This window comes from Strix aluco, chromosome 6 (genome assembly GCF_031877795.1).
Source record: "Strix aluco isolate bStrAlu1 chromosome 6, bStrAlu1.hap1, whole genome shotgun sequence".
Classification (NCBI taxonomy): domain Eukaryota; kingdom Metazoa; phylum Chordata; class Aves; order Strigiformes; family Strigidae; genus Strix; species Strix aluco.
In genome coordinates, this window is record NC_133936.1 from 23,009,649 (window position 1) to 23,025,225 (window position 15,577).

A 15,577-nucleotide genomic window follows, 5' to 3' on the forward strand; every position below is an offset into this window, starting at 1 on the left:
CCATGGAAGACCATTGTCTGTTTGGAACTCCACCATGGGATATGAAGTCTGTAAGCATACTGCTCAGTGCAGCTCCAATACAGTGTAGTTATCCATCGTGGCTGTACCCTGACCACAAACAGGTATATTGAACAGGCTGGCAGTGTTTGGAAAAGCAATTCTAGCTGGCCTGCAAGGACCCAGTGAAAAGGGAGTGAAAAACCATCAGCATCAAAACAAAGCAAGCAGGTAGAGGGAAATATAAAGAGATTGAAATAAAAAAGATTAATATGTGAGCTTTTGTAAGAGAGCTCACAAAGGTCTAGATTGTACGAGCCAAAATTATTTAGTGGTAACTGAGGAAATTTCTGTGGTTCAAAAACCAACACATGAATCTGGGAGAAATCTGGAATTACCCAGAGCTCCTAGATTCTGAATATCAAAGAATTCTTGAGAATACTGAGGAAAAATGTGCAGAATAGGGCATGTAGATGTTATTTTTGCTTGAGTCTAGGTGCTTCTTACACAACTTGATGAAGAACAATGACATTTTAGAACCTTATGCACAACTGATAGGGATGTTTTGTTATAACATAGAACAACATACAGAAGTATGTTATAACTTCTGTAAAGTGAGGACATGTAGATCCCCCTTGGGCAAGCCTGTTGATTGTCCAACAGGGTCGGCTTGACCAGATGTGTGTCTACATTACTATTTGCTGTCTATGTTACAATTTGTTGTTATAGTGTTTATACAAACCTGTATACTACAGGATTTTACAGTTGCAGACAACCAGAGAAAATAATGGCTTGTGATTTGTATAGTCCAGTGTACAAAAATTCAACAAAACAACAATAGTGTGAAATGGAGCACTGCTCAGCAAAACTTCTGGAGACTCTCCTATCACCTCGGTTTCTTTCTGATGTCATGGGCTAAATTCAGAGAAAATGCTTAGGATTTATATTTCTTACTGACCATCTGAATCAAGGTTTGGCTTCAGTTACTTCCAGTTTTGACAAAGGATTATCTTGATGTAATTTACTAGAATGTGGATGTTAGAAAAAAAAAGTGTGTCTATAGGATTTCAAAGCACAGAGTTCACTAATCAAGAGAAAGGTAACAAAAATCACTGTGCTTTAGGCAGAACGATGGCAATTTGACTGTTAGAAGCTACTGCCTTTGTTAAAAGTGGTATAGCAATGGATAAAGGTGCTGCTGGAAGAGTTTTGTGGAGAAATGCAGTTGCTCCTCAGTCTTTAAAGTTTTCACCTTAAATAATTATTAAAAGATATATGGATATAAACCCTCCTTGTCATTTTTTTAAATGAAGATTACTTACAGACTACTTGTTAAATATAGATGAGAACTGATCTAGTGCTTTCATATTTGAAGTGGTACTGGATGCTATAGAGTGAGTCAGATCTTACTGAAGCTGATGAATACAGCAGTTGCTCTTTATCTGTAACATTAAATTAGAATGATAGGAATTGTCACCCAAAACACAGCCCCTGGGGCAAGGCTGTTCAGTGCCCAACGGCGTGTTTCTGACTACCAAAATAGAGATCTGCTTATCTTATGGATGAGCATGTCTCATTATATGAGACAGATACAATTAAAAACTGTGTGGAAGAAGCAGAGGATGGTCATGATGAGCCGGAAAAATGCTTGTAGAGTGCTGTGGAAAGCTGAGTGAGGAGCCCTGTGTGACATGCTCACTTGAAAAAAGCACTGGCATATTGAACAAAGAAATAGCCTATGAAGTGTTTCTCTGAGATTTTTTTGTAAACAAAGTGTGTAAGAGTAATACCTATCTGAATTTCTTCTCATCAGGCAACCAGAAACAACCTGAAAAACAGTTCTGCCAGAGCTCAAATGAAGACTAATATGTACAAAAGGAGAAGCATAAAGATGGAGGGACTACTCCACACTCACTCCCAAAGGGGCAGAAGTGCTTTATAAAATAATTTCCTTCACCAAGACCCATTTCTCAAAGCACAGATGGAGCTGCACTCGCAGTTCGTTGACCCGGACAATGAACCGAATCCACGGAGACTAGTGAGGCGTTTAGTCTCAGCGAAAGCTATTTAATACTAACTGTGCATGTATACGCATTAATGTTATTTCTTCTAAAACTCACTAAACATTACTCCCCTTTTACGCTGTTTAACCGACCTTTTCTGAGACACTCGCAGGCAGCAGCGGCCACCGCGCCCGCCCTGAGGTAACCGCGCGCGCCGCCGGACAGGCCTTAGCGCCGCCCCGCCTCCAGCACAACGCGGGGTCGCTCCCGCCGCCTCAGGGCGCGGGGGGAGCGGGGCGCTTCCCCGCTCCTCGGCTGTGCCTCGTACCACACCGCCTCTTCCTGCCCCGGCGGGGTGAGGTTCCGCTCCCGCCAGGTCTCCGGCCCTGCGGGGCCGCCCCGCCGCCGTGTGAGGTGGGGGGTCCGCCTCAGCGGAGAGGGGCTTCGAAATGGCGGTCGCCATTCGCCTGGCTGTCCGCTGGCCCTCAGAGGTGGGCAGGTGCTGTCACCTGAGAGAGTCGGTTCTGGCAGGGCTCGTTGCTGCCGCCGGGAGCTTGAAGTCTGCCCTCAGCCCCGGGGACTGCGGCGGGGAGGGGAGGGAAGGCGACCTCAGCCCCGGTGACAAGCCGCGGCGCCCGCTGCGCTGAGGTGGGGTCCTGGGGCCCGCTTGTGCAGGGCCCCGCAAGTACTGCTGCTGAGGCTGCGCGAGTACCCTGCCTCTGCAGGTGACGACCAGCTAGCTGTACCTATTTTTCCAAAATCTATAGGTAAGCAATACTCAAACAGAAAAAACCTCCACGATTAAATGATTACAAAAGGCAGAAGATACTACAGGGCAAGAAGTAAGTAAGCTTACAGGATTCAGGCACATCAGGACAAAGCCATGAATAACTGAAGAAAAGTCTCTGTAAGTTCCCTAAATACCAAAATAGACCTGGCTCTAGTATATAGTACTTATTTAAGCAACCTACTAGTAACTAGTGAACCATAATATACATTGCAAATACTATAATATTTGATAAATTCCTTTAAGCAAATATATGGTCCTTTTCTTCCTCCCTAGTACATACAGGTATGCAATTATCAAAAGAAAGGAAAAGGTACACTTATCTATAGACAATACTGCACGCAAATCAAGATGAAGAAGCCGACTTAAAATGTCTTTCTAGCTATTTCTCTGAAGCAGTGCATTGAGTTCTGTGTCGATACAAAATGTTTTATAATGTTTATAGTTAAAAGCTAGGGTTTTTCACTTCATTCTTCCCTTCAAAATCTGCACTCTGGAATTCCAATTTCATTACACTGTGAAAACCAAGGATTGGTGTTTTGTTTTGAGGTATTCTGAAATTAAGTGGGAAACTATGTTCTTGTACAAAAATTTCTGTTAGTATGAAGATGTATAATCATACTGGTTCAGTGTCAACAAATCAGTTACTGAAGTTTTCTAGCAAAAGCAGCGAATTGGTTATATCTTAACCTACTGTGGAGTCTTGTGGGATACATTCTGAAAATACACAGAATCCCTCTTTTAGACCATTTTTGTACACCCAGTTGAAGTCCAGCTCAGTTCTTAATGTGCAATTTCAAACTGTACTGCATTTATTTTTCTAACATTATATCCTTTAATCCGCTAGAGTTAATCCGAGTTGGTGTAAATGATTGACGATGTGGCACATAAAGTAAAAATAGAAGAGTTCACCCAAGTTTTATTCCAAAAATTAAAATGTGACCTGAACCAAACAGAGCTATTTTTCTCCTAGGCTAAGATTTTCATACGGTAGTCTGGCTAGAAGGCAAGGTGGATATAGTTTTCGAAAAGCCATTTCAGACCCTTTTAAAATGGAAGGTCGGTTTAAGTGCAAATGGATTGTTTTGGAAACAGGAAAAATAGGATTTCTGTGCTGGTACTTACTGCTCCATGGTGTCCCATGGTTAGGAAGCTGTAGGAACATTATCTGCAGCAATACATTTGTGCATGTTGAAGAGTGAGGACCACTGTGTGATTCCTTCCACAGAATTACATGCTGCCGAGTAAGTAATTTATCCAGTATCGTCCAAAATCCTTGATTAGAAGAAATATTGTACCTGTATTATTGTCTTTCTAACTACAGGGAAGAGAGATTTAGTGAGCAGTGCAGTAGCTGTTTGGTTGTTTTAAGAGCTGCCAGGACCAGTTTTGCAGTGTTTTTGCCAAATGTGTTCAGAATAAAAAGTTCATTGGACAAAGACAATGATTCTTGTTGTGCTAATGATGGAGAGGCTCACTAACAAGGAGCTCCTGAGTGCAGGCTTGTCTGAGGAAGAGAAACATTTTGTGTTGCAAAAACAAGTTGCTGTCAACCAGCCTTCTGCTGCTGAGGAAGTGGAGGAAAAGGGAATAATGAACAAAGTGCTGATGCACTGTGCGGTGCTGTGAGAGTAATCAAAGAGCCTTCGTGTTTAGGAAGGGGTTTTGAAGTACTGAAAATTATGGTATAGGTTTGCTTTTGTTCTGCTTTAAAAATTGGTTGGTGATTTTTTTATTTTATTTTTTTTCCTTGCCCTATTTTTAAACTATCATCTGAACACACTTAGTGTGATACATTGTGTGTCTGTAGCTTCTCCTTCATTAGTGCTTACAAACTTGCCTTCTCTAGAGGTGAATTCTAGTGATCTAACCCAAGGAAATACAAGAAAGGAGAAAGTGAGATGAGAGGAGAGCCTATGGATCAGCAACGGAAAAGGAGAAAGGGAAAAAAAGCCTCGTAGAAACCCTCAGCATAACTGGCCAGGTGAGCACTAAACTTTTTACCAACCTATTCTACAGCTGAACTTTGGTGATGTAGAGCCAGAGAACAGAAAGACACCTTTGGCTTGATTGTTTCAGGGAAGTTAGGAATGCTCGGTGACTGTAGGAACAATAAGCACTTCATTCAGTAGGAATTTTTCTTTTTTTTGTTGTTACTGTTTAATTCCTTTTCATGAGATTGAACTGAGCTGTATTGCAGCAGAACAAGCAAGCTGCAATGTACCGGCAATAATCCAGGACACAAGTTCAGAGTGGGTGTTTTTAGTAATGACTTCTGCATTACAGACTAAAATATGGAGCCATATTCCTCATGGTGCTAACAGGAGGAATCAAATATGTGGACTTGTTTGCTGTGATGGATTATCACTGTACTGTTTGATAAAGCCATGTAGCTCCTAAAATGGGGAGGGGAGGTACATAGGAAGAAGGTGAGGGAGCTGCAGCAGGAGAATCTACAGGACAGAAGAGTGCACAGTGAAGGTGGTGGTCACCCAAGGAGTTAGTGTGCAGCTGAGGAAAGCACCTGTTCTGCAGTTTGGGGACTGCTCTGCAGGTAGATATGGAGAAGAAGCAACTACCTAATGCATGAAATCAGTCTCCTGCTAGTTCCCTCCTAGCTTGTCCTGCCTTTCGTGCATCTTTCACATCTTTGCCCAGCTCTTGTTTTGGGAGTTGGACAAGTGACATAAATAGTGGGGGAAGGGTGGTTTGTCTGGCATGAGGAGATCGGATTGATTTGTGTGGTACTTCAGCAAAAGGAAACCCCACAATGAACCTGATGCAGCACTAACAAAGTAAGGCCTTGGGACTGACACACCACACCAGAAACCTGAAAAATAACTTGAGAAACTGCCATAGTGTAATTGTGCAAAATCTTTGCAAGGAATTTTCCCCTCTCTAGGGAAGAGAAGTTCTCTGAATAATGCATTGTGTAAGGCCACATATGCTTTCCTTGTGTAAAAGCTGGAAAGCTGAATGGCTGTGGCTAGAATGCTACTACTCTGGGATAAATGTCTGACAGCGTAATGCTGAGCTTTCCTATCTGAATGCTGCACAGCAGGCAAGAAGCTCTGCTGAACACAGCTGAGAATTGGCCTGTGATAATGGCACGTGATGGGGGGAGGAAGTAGGAGATTTTTCATTCTTTGCTGCTGCTGCTTTGTAAGGAACAAAGCATGTCAGTAGCCTCTTGCTGGCTGGTTCTTCTTCACCCCTCATCCGGTTGCTCCTTCCTCAGGCACTGATTGTACCCTGCTGTGTGGAGAGGGAGTAGTGATACTGTATGTGGAAAAAGGAGATGTTTGCAGAACTGTACATTTGAAAACACTGGACTGAGTTAATTTAACAATGTTTCTTATGAAATAGATGAAATTTCAGGAAAATTAACACATCTCCTGATATAGTATGATATGAATTAGTGAAAGCAGTAGCCTTTAGTTGTAGAGCATGTATGAGATGAAATATCTCGGAATAAGGGAATAGTTAAAGCTAGCACATGTCCTTTTGCATCTTTCACTGTCCTCTGCCCTTGTCCCCTTTCTTGGTCAGAATGTCAAGAGAAAGTGTAAGGCTGTGGAAACCAGATCTTTCTTTGCCTGCTTATCATGATGGCATTATGGTTGATGACAATTAAAGTAGCTGGAGTCAGTTTTCTTTTCCTTCTTCCTGTGCTGATGGTAGCATATTAACTGTGGAGAGAGGTGGGTTCTGCACACTGGTGAGTGTGTTCAGCCCATCTGAGATAATGGCATAATTACTGCTATCACTCTATTCAGGCAGCTGTTGAGCTAACATTCTGCACGGACACTATATTTTTTGCCTTGGCATGGACCTTTTTCACTTTACACCCAATTCCCATGATTCACAAGAAAATTCCATCTCCTTCAGTCTCCTGGTCATGCCACTAGTGCAGCAGAAACAATAGGGAATCATTTACCCCTCCAGTTCACAGAGCAATGTTTGCACTAACCCCCAGAGATTTCTGTGGTAAGCAACCTGAAACACTTGAAAGGGATATAATTTCCAGGGTGTCAGTGTTCATGGCTGAATGCTTCAACAGTATATTAAACTGGGTGTTTTGGTGAAAAAAAAAAATCAGCTTGTATTTAATCTGTGTTGGATTATTATTCCCACATGGTATGCAATGACTGAAAATTATGTTTTCAATAGCAAGGTCAACTCTGTAAAGCAGATAACACCTCTATTAATAAATATATACTTCCTGCCTTGTATTTAGCTGGGTTTTATTCATAGAAGACAGGAACTAGTTGTCCATCTTCCTTTGTGTCTAAATGTGAGAGCCAGCCACTTGACTTTTGGCTTCCTGAGATTCAAACCTGGAGGGAGTTCAGAGCAAGGTAAAAGAAAGGGGAATTCCAAGTGGGGGGAGGTACTTCAGTGGAGCAAGCAAGTTAAGGCTCTCGGTCCCAGTTTCACAGAGGCACCGTGCAAACAAAGAGAGTTTCTGATATGTCCTTTTCCTGAGTGATGCCCCCCTCCTGGCTCCACATGCTGGTCCTGCTTTCTCATTGTTGTGAATGTCAGTTTAAATGTCCAACTTCCATGTGGATATTCACATTTGAGGACTTGAGTCCTGTGTCTCCAACCCTTTAGAATTAGGAACCTAGCATTTAGATGGAACAGTGTGAAGTGTCCAAATAGATAATGTTGTTTTCTGAATGCTGTACTGATCATTAGTGTCTGCTGCATGGCATTGCAAGCAGTAATAAGAATTCTGCAGAACAGAATACAGAGGAACTAGAAAATTCTCCCTCTTGAGAGGAGAAATTGATGTCAGTTTTTCCTTTCATCCTGGCAAGGTTTCTTATGTTGGTTGGTACTTTCTAATTGCTATCAGCAGTATCAAAAGACACAAAGTTATGTAAAAGAAGTTCCAGCCTTTGCCCAGAAATCTGTAGATTTCATTCCTGCTGTGCTGTGTCATATTCAAAGTTAATTGGATGACCCAATTTTAAACCTGAAATATTGTATGAACTTAGAGACTGTATCAGTGCAATTGTAAGTTGCTTGAAGAGCACACCTACGGTCTTAGGTACAAAAAGCTGGAGGCCAAAACACAGTGTCGGAAGCACAGTAGCAGTTAATAACTGAAAAGGGAGGTGACCAGTGGAATGGGAATGTATACAATGACCCTATGATAAGAGCCAGGTATTTCCATTTTAGTCAAATTCTACTTTGTAAGAGACTGGTATGAAGGCAGTTTAAGGGACTGTGTCCATCATTCCCCTGTATTGCAATAAAGCATCATCCTGCTTCTTTCCAGATGCCATTTAGTGTTTGAAATAGATCAATTGAGCAAGAGTTCAGGAAACTCTCTTAAGTTCCCTTTACAAACTAAATCTGTAGACTGTAGACTGTAAGTTTTGAATTTCTGTTTCATTCATCGTGTGCTTTTGAGACCTCCTCATGTTCTTGTTAATAATTCAGCTTTTGCCTATTTTAGGTTTATTGCTCAGAGAGACAGTACCTTTTGCTGAGTCCACCATATGGCCAACAGGAGCTATGTCAGGTAAGGAATGCAACCTTTAATTTTTCACCTTATTCTCTTTTGTGGTTAATCAGCTTTGGAATAGAACTATAATGCATGCAGTTGGGTTTGTGTATGTCAACAACTGTTAGCTTGGGTAGCCTGTTACTTTGAAACAGCTGGAGAAATGCCAAAGATCTCAAGTGTCTTGAAGGCTGTCAAGCTTTTGCTTTTTATGCTTGTTCTTGCAGCAGCTGAGACCACAGCAAGTCCTGAAGCAAACTGGATTAGGTAAGAAAGAATTTTTAAATGTCATCTTCTATGGCCCCCTGGAGAAAAAACAAATGTATTGTGTTGTTCTGACTCCCTTCCCACAAAATAAATAAGTCCTTGTCTCATTCTGCTAACATCATAATTATCTTACAGATGGTCAGCTGATATCTGTGAAGTGTTGCTCTGCTTGTAACTGTATTTGTTAACCTTTTTCTTTTTTTCTTTCTCAAGTAATGAAATTAAAGCTATAAAGCTAGGCAAAATAGCTGACTCCTGATTTCATCATAACACCAAGAACTTTGTGAAAGAAAGTTACTCACTGAGAACATATACTTAAAACTAACGGTCACTGACTGTTGTTGCTTCTCAACGTGGCCTTCATGCATTTGTAGCAGTACAGCTGTATTTGACTCAGGTTGCACCAGAAGTGTTAATTCCATTCATGAACATTCCTGAACAGGGTAGAACTGCCCTTGTGATTGTGGGCTTGTTCAGCCACTTCTTTTTATACTGCTGTTCAGAAACTACTTACTAGAGAGAGACTTTTGAACTGAGTGGTGCATGGCATGATAAAATACAGATCTCTGTGACTGCTAAAATTCTTCATTATGTTTATTAGGGAACTCTTCAGCCTCATCTCTGAAAGAAAATACAGTGCTTAGTTTCTATAGGCCTTACCTGTTAGCTTCCTTCAAAAGAGTGATTGTTATAAATCATACCTTAAAAGCTACTAGTCTTGAGTTACGAGTTTGTAGTGTTGGTGGTTTTGATGATGGGCAGTGCCTATAGTACTGGATGAGGAATAAGCTTTTACAACCTTGATACTATAAGAAAGAATGGATTGTGAAGAGTGCAGCCTGTACTGCTTTCATTATAACTCCTGTCTGAAGAATTGACTCATGGTATACTTTTTCCTGCTTCGGTTCTTTGCCAAAAAAATAAAATAGTAACTCTCTTTCTCATCAGGATTCATGGCACCATCAGTGTCAACCTATTGTGAAACAAAACCCAGGGATCTTGTTATCAAAAATTTTAAAAAGTAGTTCACTGAGAATATTAATGCTGTATCTGACACATTTTCCAAGTAAGGATTTACATATCTAAATGTTAGCTCTTTAAAAAGAAGAAAAAAAGTTCTTGCATGGGGTTCTTATGCATGTGTATAATAACAAGAGTAGTTCTTTTTAAGTCGTTGTGATAATGGAGCTAATGACAAGACAGTTGGCGCTGTCGCGCTAAGGTGATCTTCACTCTTGCAAGACAAAATATAGTTAGATTAGCACATTTTTGCAGAGATACGCAGTTACCCATGTGTATAAAAGATTTGACTCCTATTAGCCAGCAGATGCCTATGTCCTTGACAAAGCTGTCTTTGCAAGATAGATGTATCAGTAGAATGCACAGTGATCTGTACTATATGCCACGGTTTCCTCTCCAAAATGCTTTGTGACTTGCAAATATATAAACATTTGGGGGACTAGGTGGAGGATCTTGGAGTGTTGCAGTGATCTTTACTCTGGTAAGGCTGTGCTAAGGCCCATGTGTATCAGGTTGCCGTAGCACCCTCTACTCTGTCCTTGACACAGTTCCAGCTCTACCATGGCAGCTGTACTGAACTTGTAGGTCTGCAATTTTTGTGCCTTATCTTTGCTGCCTTCCCAGTCTTTCCTCTTTCTTGTGTGTGGACCCAGGTGTGCAAGTCTCAGAGCTTGCTAACTGCAGTCCCGCATCTCCTCATTCCAGGTGTGCGACTTTCATGAGATAGAAGTTTTTTGCAGAACAATTGTTTAGGAATATGTTGCTAATAAGCAGCATACTGTAAATGCTTTGGTAAAGGCTTTATAATGTCCTGCAGTGGGGGAGGTATCCTGCAAAGGGAGAGGGCATTTGTTTTACCATGGGCTGCTTGAGTCCAGGTGCAAGGCTGACACTAAATAAAGATTTGAGATTTATATGGAAATGATGTGTTGCATGCAAAAATATACTGGGCTCTTATTTAGGTATAAGAAGGTAGAGGTATCTCTGGCTTTTTTTTTGTGGATGATAAAGGAAAATGTAGGAATATTTAGGGAAAATTTTCTTCCTGGCATTGAAATCTGAAACAACAGAAAGTGCTGCTTTTGAAACTGAGAGAGCGCTGTCTCTGCTCTTTTTAATTTCCTGGGTAGGCATAGAACTAGAAGAGTGATGCTGATCCCAAGGTGGACCTTGTCTTTACATCTGACTACTACTTGGAAAAAGAAAAATTCCATCCATTGTTTCATAAATATTTCCCTGCGCAAGCAGAATTTCACTAAACTCTGCCAGGTGGAGAGTTTTCTGATTCATTGTTCTCTGCTACTTCTATCCTCAGCTTAGGCACTGAGCAAATGTCCGGGAAAGAGAGAAATGCTTTACGATAGTTCAGCTATAAGAATAATTTGTTCTGCTATTTTTTGGTGACCAATACTGTTGCCAGCTCTTGTCTCTTCAATAGTCTCCCTACTTCTACTCTTCTCTATTATCCAGCCTAGCATGAACTGAAGGATAGAAGGGAGCTGTAGTTGACTGGGCCTGAAAGACAAGCAGGGCTAGAGGTTTCAGAAACACTTCTTTCTTCAGGATCTCTCCTTTTTTTTTCCTGAGTAAATGTATCCAAAATTGTCTAATCAGCAGTAAATTTTAACATAAAGTAAGAATTACCATAAACAGAGAGAAAATGGAAATGGACAAGTAGCTTCGTGTGGTGCAATGATTTCCAGAGAAAGGGTTGCCCTGTAGGGTTAAGAAGGCCTGAGGGTCAATCCACTGAACACACCAAGACTGGCTGGTAGAAAGCGGTTTGCTTTCAAATACTCAGCAGCTCACCCCAGATTTTGCAGGATCTGTCATCTTATCGAGGCATTTGTTTTAAAAACCATTTTTACAGTTGTTCTCCAGTATAGTTGCCCTTTGAGTTAGAAAAAGGAGAATTTATTGGAAAGTTCCCTGTGCCAGTTATTGCGTACTTTTTAATACATTAACTTTGAGATTAGCCAGCAAAACCTGGAGGTATAGGGAGAGCAGAAGCTGTTCTCCTTCAGATTCCCAATCTCTAGATATGTCAGCTAGGCGGTCTAGATACCACCTATGTAATCAGTATCCAGTTACTTCACCTCTGCCGTAGGACAACCCTGTCATGTCTGTAGCATGTCCAAACAACCTGTCACTGAGCTGTTTGTCACATGGTTGCATTTGCTCTAAAGAATTGGTATAAAACCTGTTCTGAAAGGAAAAGATAAAAATATTAAAAGCTCCATTTCTGATATTGAAAGTAGTATCGCTGTTGCTAGCAGTTTTCCTGGATATATGAGGCATAAACTTATACTGACTGCATTAAGCAGGAGGAGTAGTAAAAAGTATAGAGTGGGATGGCAGTTTTCATGTATCTTTGTATGTTTTTAACACTATATTTTAAATTTACTGGAGGGCTGAATAATAGATGTGATTAATTCTATCTCACTTGTAAGAAGAGGGCATGTTCGGAGTACATCTTGTTGTCTTCACTTGTTCTCTCATCATTTCTGTCAATAGTTACATGGATGATCTTTACACTTTGTGTGTAGCCTGTGAAGTGGATATAAAGACCTGTCAGACTACCTTTTCTGATACATTTTCTTCTGAGGAAACAAACCTCACATAAATGTCACTTGCAGTATGAGCAGCTGTAGCAGATGGAGCATTGAATGGCTCTGAGAAGCAAGGCAGGAAAGATTGAGATGAGATAAATATGGTAGATATGTAACATGATTCAAAAAATTTCCTGTGATAAAAATGATTTTAAGAAAGAAGAGTATATCTTCAAAAAATTACAAGGTATTTAAAAATCACCTATCTTTTGTACTTTTGGAGAAGTGTTAAAAATTATTTGCAGTTATGTTTATAGGGAAAATCACCCATTAATTTAATTAAAAGGTTATTTTTCAGCTGTGGGTCTTAAATTCTTTTGTAACATTTTCAATATGCTGAAAGGTATGGAATTTGCTTATAATATATATCTGGTATGATGCCTCATGTTTTGTGGCAAGATCACTGTCTCAGTGAAAAACAGTTATAAAGCTAAACTGATTGCTGTATGGAAATAATCTGTCATCAAATGTCATCATATTGTCATCAAATGTAGAGGAAGGACCGGTGTTAGTCAAAGAAAGTGACTTCAGTTTAGCAACAGATAATAAATAGGAAGGTGATGTTAGTGCAGCTCCCTTGCTGGCATTCCTTTTACAGGTCCAGGGAATGGAAGCAATATATATGCTGGCAGAAGGTTTGGAGGGTCTGCAGAAGTCAGCTAACAATAAACTAGAGGAGTATGTCAGTGACTCATGTAAGTAGGCTAAGTTGCTTCTCACTAGTGGTAGTTTGGCCTCTTTCCAGTTTCAACAGTGAAGGATTATCACAACCGACTGTCATAAAGTATATGTTGTAATACAGAGAAACTAGCTGGTTTAATAACTGCACAAAAGGTGGTGGCATGGTGATTTATGATGGCATAAGGTTGCTCAGCTGAGAGCTTCACAGAGTTCAGCAGCGCTGCTGAGAAAATGTGCTTGCTTTCACACTCCCTCATAGCAGTGAAGTGGCTGCTGTGAAATGAACACCTTCTTTTGACCAATCTGTGAAAAGGCATTTGGAACAGAAAATTCATCCAATCTCTGAGCTGGAAGGCAAGTGCTCTTTGTGCCAGGCTGAAAGACTGGGGATGCAACATGTACAAGGAACAGCTAAGAATGCAATTTAGAGTACTTGTTAATTCAGATAATGTTCTTTCAGCTGTAAGCAGTTGTGGGGACTGCTCTCCCCTTCATAAATTAGAGTGATCCTTCCACATGTAAGAGTCTGTGTGTCCAGAGCACATCTTTTACAAACTGATTAGCTTCACGAGAATCAAAATGGGAAACACAAGTGTTTTAGCCCTCAGGGCTACAGTGTGGACAAGGAGGCTGCAATGCTGCTGCTTCCTCAAGGTATGATTCTTGGTACAGCTATCTTAAGGTTTCCTCATATTTGCCTCCACGTGCTGCAGTCATTCCTCCTGATTCCTGGCAAGGTGTTCCTGAAGTGGGAAGTCATGGGGGTGGCTGTAGCTGCCAAATACTAGTAGGTTCCAGTTTTCGGAGAGTTCTCTGGAGATAGTTAATCTGAGTTTCTCTTTTGATTGGCAGTATCAGCTCACTCTGTCATCTGATTAACCTGTACATACTGCTGATCGCACATGCATGCACAAACTCAGGTATTGCACAGACTCAGGTATTGCAGCAGAGTTTCTGTTCGACTCATTTGCAGTTTACCATGAATTGACTGAAAGAGAATACAGGGAATATTAACCACTTGTGAAGGAAGGACTACAAACAGCTCCTCAGGGAGCAATGACAGAAGCTCTGATAACAAGTATGTGAGGCAGGAAACTGCTAGTATAATCTTAAACCAAAGTGAAACTGGAAACCCCCTGGGTCCAACAGCCAGCAATCATCACTGCACAGCAAAACAACACGAGGGCCACAAATGAGGTCTTTGAAAGTCAGGAAGCTGGCAGTAGAGTGGGACCTGCTGAAGCATCTGAAGAGGTACCCAGCAATCAGTACCCCAGTGCTGCGAGGGCTCAATAAATTATTTTTTTACTTGATGGGGCTCTGAAGAAGGTGTTTCCCTTAATTACTGTAGTCCTTCGGAGGCACAGAGGGAAAGAATTCACTGCACACAAGTGTATCTCTAGATCTGTAAAAAGTCATGCTACACTTTTCTTCTGAAACAGATTTATTGCTGTCTTCCTTACCCCATGCAGTAGCAAGCTTTTGCAGTAACATACCATTCCTGGGGCTTTCACCTTTCTCTTTCTTTTCATCATCCAGTTGGCTACTCTCTCTATGCTCACGATCTTTCATAAGAGGGACCGTGTTCAGTGGTGTGTTGTTGTGTGTGTCCCCCATTACCCACGTGCTTGAAGTGGTTTGGAGAGCAAGTTTTATCTTTTCTTGTAAGAATTCAGCTTTTTTGTCATGCTTTCCTGTCTGCTGAATGCAGTCAGTTACAGATACATACTCTGCTTGTTCTAAGCCAAATAATTAAGTAAGGGTCAGAAAATTAATGGAAAAAATACATACAGTTATGCTTCTGTCTGTGTATCAGTAAACAGTGCATGGAGTGCTGCCACAAAGTTACACCAATATCTTCATAAAAAGAAGTTGCTAGAATTGTTGCTGCTGGGACTATTTCTTGTAAGGAATGTAATGAAGATTGTACTACCACTATGAGAAATTTATTATAGTCTGGTTTTAATAGTTGTAAAATGGCCTATGGTGTAGCTTTCTGTATTTAATCTGATTTTTCTGCATCTTAGCAATGGTACATCTGGAGAGATGCAGAAAACATAGTAGTAGCATGAAGTTTTAGTAATGAAAACTTCTGTAAACTTTGGATGGTGCAAATGTATAAACCTTATTTCTCTACCTGAAATATGGAGTCATATTTCTAAGTAAATTTTCAATATCTCCTGTACTGTGTTGTACAGGAAAGGGAAATTATTAGGAGTGTTTCAGGAGGCATCTTACTCTAATATTCAGAATTAAATGAAGGAAAGGTCTTTGCCAGTTCTTTACTGAACAAAAGTGAAAAGGCTATATTCCTCCTTATTAAAGTCTTGATGACAAATGGGTATGAATATTTCATCAGCCAGAAGAATACTCTGTTACCGTTCAAACCTAGTCTTACGCATTCATGAACTCCAGAGATTTACAGATCAGAATAATTTTATAATCTGTGGCAAAGACTAATTTTGTTAAACAATATATACTAAATTGCCAAAATTTTGCAAGAGCTGTTTATTTAATAGAAGGAAGAAAACTATTAAATTTGAAAATAAGTTTTGGGAGAGACGATTTTTTTAAGAGCAGGTCCTGAAATATGGTTCTGCCTTACAGTATGAGGTTTTGTGTAATTAAATATTGGTTGTCTTAATAATTGCTCAGTTAAGAACAGTGTGTCCTTATGGCCTCAAATGCTTGCTTACTCTGT

General features: G+C 40.6%; 1 protein-coding gene across 1 annotated transcript in view; it reads left to right on the forward strand.

Annotated features, from left to right (window-relative positions):
- Nucleotides 1-2,180: 2,180 nt before the first annotated feature.
- MYO3B (myosin IIIB) overlaps nt 2,181-15,577 on the forward strand; it is a 214,396-nt gene continuing 200,999 nt past the window's right edge. Inside the window, 3 exon segments of the mRNA XM_074829074.1 lie at nt 2,181-2,201; nt 8,252-8,317; nt 8,527-8,566. Coding sequence (XP_074685175.1) covers nt 8,311-8,317; nt 8,527-8,566 — 47 coding nt within the window. The 5' untranslated portion in view covers nt 2,181-2,201; nt 8,252-8,310.